The sequence below is a fragment of the Branchiostoma floridae genome, chromosome 14 (genome assembly GCF_000003815.2).
Source record: "Branchiostoma floridae strain S238N-H82 chromosome 14, Bfl_VNyyK, whole genome shotgun sequence".
NCBI classification, from domain to species: domain Eukaryota; kingdom Metazoa; phylum Chordata; class Leptocardii; order Amphioxiformes; family Branchiostomatidae; genus Branchiostoma; species Branchiostoma floridae.
The window spans coordinates 21,323,029-21,331,446 of NC_049992.1; the positions used below are offsets into that span (position 1 = coordinate 21,323,029).

General features: G+C 41.1%; 1 protein-coding gene across 1 annotated transcript in view; it reads left to right on the forward strand.

Annotated features, from left to right (window-relative positions):
- Positions 1-2,510: 2,510 nt before the first annotated feature.
- LOC118430471 overlaps positions 2,511-8,418 on the forward strand; it is a 17,008-nt gene continuing 11,100 nt past the window's right edge. The window contains exons 1-5 of the mRNA XM_035841355.1: positions 2,511-2,576; positions 5,442-5,696; positions 6,151-6,217; positions 6,510-6,577; positions 7,025-7,129. Of these exons, the coding sequence (XP_035697248.1) occupies positions 2,573-2,576; positions 5,442-5,696; positions 6,151-6,217; positions 6,510-6,577; positions 7,025-7,129 (499 nt within the window). The 5' untranslated portion in view covers positions 2,511-2,572. The remainder of the gene's footprint in view (positions 2,577-5,441; positions 5,697-6,150; positions 6,218-6,509; positions 6,578-7,024; positions 7,130-8,418) is intronic.

Here is an 8,418-nt window from a genome sequence, read left to right on the forward strand (position 1 = left end):
CGGGACGAGGGGGGATACAAACTTGGACACGTTTGGGATCATCTTCTCATCGCAAAAGCGCCACCTACATCGACTACATATAGCGACGAGAAGCAGAACTCCAGTCAGAAGCTCTGAGGAAGGTGTCTGATAGACACTGAAACGTAAGCAAGTAAGTTTAATTTTGGTTGTGTACAAGAATTCTCATATATCGAGTTAGAAGTTTGTTTTTATTCAGGTAGTCATTCCTTTTCTTTTTTTTTTACTCGATGGTCACCACGTAACAAGGCCTGAAGGCCACTCAAGGTTACGGGTTACATGATTGGAACTGTAACAGCAACTCTTCACCCTAGGTCAGAAACATCATGATTGAGACCAGCCCAATTGCTCACTATGAGTGAGGACTAACTGACCCAATAGACGAAGCAGGGGTTACGAGGGCTGCTCGGGAGATTCCCTACCCCTATTTTTGGCCGGAATGGTTTGATCCGCTCGGGTAGATGTTCGCACAAGTGGCGGGTTCTTTAACGTGCTTGGGGTGTTGCTCTCCCCAAACACTTCCATTTAACGTCCTATCCGAAGGACGGCCCGAGCCGAAGCTAGCTACTCATTTTCACTTGAGTGAAGTGAGGAAAGTCGTGTAAAGTGCCTTTCCCATGGGCACAAGATCGGTAACACAGCAGGCGGATTCGAACCCGCAACCTCTCGGTCTCGGGCCGAAGAATCTGCCACTGCGCTACACGCTCCCACCAATTCCTCCTCCTTTCGGAGAGAGGGGACCACTGCAGGTGTTTGAGCATTTGTGTCACGCTGCTAGTCCGCAAGAAAGTCATTAAGAGTCACTCGGGCGGCCCTGCGCTGGACGGCCTCCGACACCTGTATCCCTTTGTTGGTGTACGGCCGCGGGTCCCAGACAATGGCACTATATTCCAAGAGTCTGTATTTTTGGTGGATCCGACAAAGAATCCGTAACATATTCGAACATCGAAAACTGTTATTTGGAACCTCATTAACATTACGACAAAATCCGAAAACGAGGATTTTCGACAGATACCGAGCCGTATAGTTAACGTTCGTATCTGCCACAGACGTTGTCAGATTCAACATACGAACTTTCCAGGATCTATAACATATTCTGACCAAAAATAATCCATTTGCCACAAATACGTACAGATTTTTTGCTTTGCAATCTTGCAAATTGTTCCTCTTATCACCTTCACCAACGGTTAAGAACCTTAGCAATATCAAGAAATGATTGGCTTCCTAATATTAATTTCATACGTAATTTTTCACACAGAATTTACCGATACTCCATACATAATTGTTTAATCTATGAAGTTGGAGAAATTCTTTCAAGAATATCTGTAAAATCATTTCATTGTGTTTTCAATTAAACACATCCAAGTTCAAAACCAAACCAATTGAATACAATGCTGATTCAGCAGATATGTGGCTAAGTAATTAATTTCCTTTCGGTCAGGCTGAGGGACATTCACATATAGGCCGGGCTCACTTGAATAACCACGTGTATATGCAATTGGACTTGTGTAGTAAGGTTACAATGTACATTGTATTTTTGAAAAATTGTAAAATGCATCACCATCATCACCAAAGCAATATCTAATGCTGTATAGTACAATTGGACTAAAGTACAATTTCCTACTCATTCTAGTAAGGAATTGAAGTTTGACTTTGTAGTCAGACATAGAAAATAGAAACCTTTTATGGTTCGGCAAAACACTGAAAATTCATGGCACACAACATGTTATAAGTGTCCTTTGCTCTGGAATGGCATATTTATAGTCGCCCTCTCAGCCCATCCTATGATTTACATCTGAGTCCAGCTGCAGGTTCTTCTGAATCCTTGTTTCCATGCAATATCCTCACAAGTTGTGCTGCATTTTTGAAGGAGATATCCGCGGCTGTGTTGAATATAAATAAAGGGAAACGATGACGCAGATTAGAAGACAAAACACATCACATGACTACGGTACATTTTGTTAAAAATAAATCTGGATCCATAGATTCACAATATATATATTTTGATTTGAACTTGAACATGATATTGATCAAAGTTCAAACAGGTAATATGATACAAGCTAATGCTTCTAGCTTTAATTCAACTATCTCCACAAACCGCCACAAGATCCCACAAGACCTTTGTGGTACACTTTTCTACAATTTATTCTACAAGATTATCAATTATATACCTGGCTCAGCTGTTTGTTCTTTCAAGGAGGTTGAAACCTCCTTGGTTCTTTCGTATCCTAAACCCGGCATGAATGCACCATTGGCGGCAGTATGAACAAGTTGCAAGTTACTAAGTATAACGTTTCTCACAGCGGAGTTTATTAACAATATTACGACGTCTATTTTTTATCGAGTGTCGAGTTAATTTCAACTGCGAGGCTAATTTCAACTACAAGGCCGTGTTCAAAATGGCTCATAGTCATTAAAGTTGACGTTGTGGTCACATTTGAATTAGTGTAAAAAGGGATGTCCCCCGCCAAGTAAATGGACTTGCCTGCGTCGTGACCTTTCACCTTTCTCGCCTAACTTCAGTTCAGCCGAATGTTTCCAAGTGAGCGAAGTTATGGGTAAGTATGAATTCTAGACGCCTTCACGACAAAGAATTCGTACTTATAATGACTTGCCACCGTGGATGACACATTTCTTACATCACTTAGTCGCTCAGAAAGACATCAACCGCTATTTAAAATATTTGAATGCACTTTCAGTGCAGTGGTGATCATCTGTTTACGGGTTAACGTTACTTCCGGGTTGGTTGTATATACCGCTTGTCTTTGGTGACCTTTTGCTTTGCAATCTTGCAAATTGTTCCTCTTATCACCTTCACCAAGAACCTTAGCAATATTAAGAAATGATTGGCTTCCTAACATTAAAGCTCTTTGACAGAGATCAAGACGCATGTGCGGCGACAGGAATTCTGCCAAAGCAAGGAGGTAACCGTTGAAAAGTATAACTAGTGTTCCTTTTCAACCTCCTTGGTCACATTAAAACTAAAAGGCCACGAAGCGAAAACAGTCCTTGTCTCGGCCATTATTTCGCAAGTATGTTATTCAGAAGTAACGGGTTCCGCACTGGTGTTCCAGTGCTGAATCAATTGGTGGAATCGGCCTCAGCACTAGTTTTCCAATGCTGAAGAAACGTCAGCACTGGTTTTCCAGTGCTGAACGGCCTTGTTCCAGTGCTGAAGCTCCCTCAGCACTGGAATTACAGTGCTGAACCCAATGCGAGCACTGGATTTCCAGTGCTTAACTTCTCTGAGCACTGGTTTTCCAGTGCTGAACTGCCGTCAGCACTCGGGTACCAGTGCTGAACTCGCGGCGGAGAGGTGGCGAGCCAGTTCAAAGGTCATTCAGCACTGGTTACCCAGTGCTGAAACCACCGTCAGCACCGGAACCGAGTGCTGATATACAAAAGTAACGGGTTCAGCACTGGATTTACCAGTGCTCGGGAACTTTTCAGCACTGGAAGACCAGTGCTGTAAAAACTTCAGCTCTGGGCTTCCAGTGCTGACGTTTATAAAGCACTGGAACGTTCCAGTGCTGAACGTAATTGTCGTGTAGCATGCGTCCGTATGGCTGTCTGAGTTATATATATATTTCCTTTAGACTTAGATATATCTGTGCGTGCAACGCACGGCATATACTTGCTACTTTTGAAGCTGATTTACTAGATTAGCACACCGAAGCACTGGTAATCCAGTGCTGATTGTAGTCTCAGCACTCAGTTTCCAGTGCTGACAGGAGGGCTTCAGCACTGGGTTTCCAGCACTGGTGTTCCAGTGGTGACAGAGGAGACCGTTACTTTTGTATATTTGCCATTATTTCGATTTGCATTTAGCAATGTCCAGACAGGGCCTTTACCTATTACCTGTATTACCGGAACCTAGAATTGCCTAGAATTGTGAGATTGTGTGGTGTAATTGGCAGCGTGTTTGGCTCAGGAGCTAGAGGCCCTGGGGTTGGAATCCTGCCGTGGCACTGATCTCGTCTGTGTGTGGGTTTGGGCAAGGTCCTAATACTTTAACAAGACTTTCCCACTTCACTCAGGTGAGAATGAGTAACCTTTTCAACCTCCTTGGAGTAACCTCTAAGTTTCAGTTAGGGTTTTTTTGGAAAACCCTGTCCAGTCCGGACTGCAGAAAACCCTGTCTAGTCTGAAATGAAGGTCTGTATGGGGTATACTATAAGTTGTAAGCTATACAACATTTTTTCAGGTTATGCACAGAAACAGCAACAGCTAATAGCTTGACACAATGGCAACAAAAACTTTGAAAAAAATAATTTGACAAAGATTATCCATCATTGCATCATGTAAAAACTCTTAGTATAAGGTATTATCCGTTCTCATGGAAAACAATTTTTGCTCTAATATAATTTGGAAATGTTACATGTGTACTAGTAACAGCCCTGGTCTCTCTATAACCTCCACTTACATTACACTAAATGCACTTACGTTTGCGAGGATTTAATTTCTCGTTAGTGGGAAATTGGAGTGTTTACGGTCACCTTTTAAGTTCGCGGTAGTGTGATGCATACACTACATGTAGTCACATACTGTAATGGAAAAATGTTCGCAGTGATTTTAAGTTGGCGGTATGACTGCTTTGCAAAAACTGCAAACATAAAATCACTGCAAAAATTTCTGCATTTACAGTATTCCAAGAAAAAGTGTTTATCCATTAAACTTTTAACCTGGAACCAATACTGTTGCCAGGGCCTTTATGTACAAGGACAGTTTCTCTGCTGCCCCAAATTGTTAACTCTTCTTGCCCAGAGGTAAACCCTTAGAGACAGCCATCAGTAATATCTTTTTTCAATCTAATGCCACATTCAATAGTGGAGACAATTCAATTACAGACGAGTCTTAATTTCAGTTACATTCCTTATTGGAATCATGCATAAATTTCACAGAACATGGCTTACAGTGCGTAAACTAAAGCACCATTTTTAACGGACTAGTGGATCGGACAGAAGTCAAGAACGGGAAGTCTGGGTTTTCGCCCAGTGGTTTTAGCAAATCTACCCGAGGTCCATATCTACATGTAGGGCTGTAGTTGAATTTTATTTTTTCAACATATGATCAATTGTGTTACACAATAATGATGTTACATACATAATCATTCATAACCCTGGTGATGGTAATTAATGAGGCAGGAATATGAAGGATGTTGTTGTCAACAGTACATCCTTTTTATAAGGGTAAGTCCTGAGAATGATTGAGCAAACAGCTTAATATTAAAATAAACTACTAGTAACCATACATGTTTTCAGCATTAGATCAAGGTCATAAATGTTACTGATTCTAGAGACAAGCAGAGTCCAATTTGTAGCCTTCTATTGAGCATTGTGAATTCTGGGGTGCCCTAATTAAAGATGAAAGTGTAAACATCCGATGACTGTCATTATGACTGCTAATATGTTTGTTGTATCTAGCGAGCGTGTCCCAATATTTCTATGAGCTTGCGGAGGAAATCCCGGATGACAAGTGGAAGGATGTGGCACACCATCTGGGGTTGAAGCGAGCCAAGGTCAGTGCTATAGATGCAGAGAACCGGTACCTGAAGGAGAAGAATATGAAGACTTTGGAGGCCTGGCGGCTGAAGAACGGCAGGAACGCCACGATACCGTGCCTGAAGAGGGCTCTCCATGCTGCGGAGGTGGGCTGGGTAGCAGACAGTGTGATAGATGGTAGGTCATGGCCACAGTGTGATAGATGGTAGGTCATGGCCACAGTGTGATAGATGGTAGGTCATGGCCACAGTGTGATAGATGGTAGGTCATGGCCACAGTGTGATAGATGGTAGGTCATGGCCACAGTGTGATAGATGGTAGGTCATGGCCACAGTGTGATAGATGGTAGGTCATGGCCACAGTCGTTCTTAGTTTGTTTGTTTGTTTGTGCCTTTATTTCGACTCAATAATTACTCCATCGGCCTTCTAGGCCGCTTTTTGTGGAGGTGGAGCTTACCTGGAGGAGGTGAGGGGTCAACTAATCATATCATAGTTAGAACTGACTTCCAGATTCAAGTTTTGATGATTGTCTTTTGTTTTCTGCAGGAAATGATTGAAAGGATTATATGACAATAATATTAATGTGTATGTAATGTATGTATGTAATGATAATACAGGTTAAACTTTGCAGGAATCAGAGAGGAGGATCTCCCCTTGAAGTCAGGAATACAGGAGGAAACAAAACAAGAGAACAGCAGGTAAGACTAACAGGAAGAAACTTCAGTCTATTGACTAACCCAATGGAAAAAGTTTAAAGTATACCCAAATCTTAATACAACATGTCTGATTATTGATGAAATAAATTAAAAGAATATTTTATAAACTTTTATACAAGAAAAATTTTCACATCACTGATCTAACGTTACAGGTACTCCACAAGACCCGTTTTAATGCACAGTAATTTACATATATTGTAGTTCGACAGGAGTCCACTCACACTTACATTATGTAATACACTGTCTTACATTATGTAATGCCGGTTCCCTGCAGCTGTACAACAAGCCATGGTGCCACATACACCAGGTCAAATATCACACCACCTTTCCAACAGCAAGAAGGTGAGGACTAAATGTTTAATTTGTACCAACAATCTTAATCAACTTGTTGATATAATATAATAATGATTGAGGCATGGTAGCTGAGGCTATTGATGGGGTCTCAGTAACATTATGTTCTGTATTCACCTACCTGTGGTTTCCAGGCCTGTAGTTCACTCACAAAACATCCATATAACTTCAGACTGAAAGGCATATTCAGACTTTCTAATCTGAGTATTGATCTGCACTTCTTGGAATAACTCGACTAGTAGTCTTCATATCTTTCACCAGGTCACAGAAAAATGGTAGAGACATATCAGGAACAGGAAACCATAGCCAGGTATCCATGCTGTCAGTCATGCCATGATTGATTCCGATGAATCTGTGTTGGAAGTAAACCTTGCTGTCTGTCACCATCAGGGTAAGATGGAGGAATGAACTTAACTGGACCTTTGTTTTATACTTAAGGTGCACTCCTGGGTATGGAGGGTGATATGAAACAGTTACAAATAGCTGACAAACATCTGTCTTCCTTGGAGCAGCCTACTTCACCTCAAAGTGCATGTGAGAAAGGTATTTAATTTAGATTTCCATTACAGTTGTCTTCAACAAAAGTGGTGCATGGTTTGGTTTCTCTGTATTCATACAGTATTAATCGTATAGCTAGTCGACATTGACCAATCAGAATTCCCCATTTTATACAATGGCGCTGAATGCCAGCCACACAGGTAGAGAGGTTTGGAAGGCAGGGGGAGCAACAATCTGGCCCGGCAAGCAAGAATAAAGACCAGACAAACAAAAACTTTGACTCCAACATGCAAATGCTTACGGGTTACAAGCTTCCTCCTGTTGGATAAAGGATTTCTGAGGCTGGTAGCACACACACCGCTCTTCCTGACTTCTACCAGTACTGGTGGGAGTGGTGACACACCAAATCAACCCCTGGTGTTAACTAGTATATAATAATTATACTGTTATATATATTATAAGTCTTATGATTCTTCTCAAGCCAGACCTGTCATGTATTAAATCACTGATCTGTGGAGGAATTACCCTCAAGATTGAATTTCATAATATGTATATATGTCACAGTAGAGATCACGATCCAGTAGAATCGTCCATTCTCCTAGGAAAGATTACGATCAGAGTTTCTCCTAGGAGAGATCCCGATCGCAATCTGTACTAGTAGTATCGGCAATTCTACTAGTATAGATTGCGATCGGGATTTCTCCTTGGAGAAACTACGATCCAAACTCAAATGATGCTAAGATGTAGGAAACAGACTGCGATCGGGATCTGTCCTAGGACAATCGGCGATTCTACTAGTACAGATTGCAATCGGGATCTCTCCTAGGAGAAACTCCGATCCAAACTCAAATGATGTAGGAAACAGCAATAATTTGATATTTTGACACCTGTCTTATCACTTTACAATCGTTATTGTTCTTCAAAAGTTGTGAACTGATGCCATACACGCCTGACTAGTGAAATGTACTCAATAGGTGTGAAATTATGAGTACTACTAATATCTTGAAACTCTGCTTGATATTTTGACGACTTTACAATTGTTATTGTTCTTCCAAAGCCATGCAATTTGCATACTGACACATTGAGTGATCAACTGTTGGTGTCTTTCAAATGTTATAAGATTTTTGCCACTACTTTATCAGAAATTACTTTATCAGAAAACATACTCACATTGAAATTTACCATGAAACTGAAAGTGATGCTATATACTTATAGTGTACCTTGAATTAAGTTGCAGAAGTGACTCAAGTGGGATTGGTTCAGTGAAGTTAACATTGTAAAAGTGACACAAGTAGGCTTGAGTGTAGTTGGTAATGAGTTAGTAATTTGCTTTA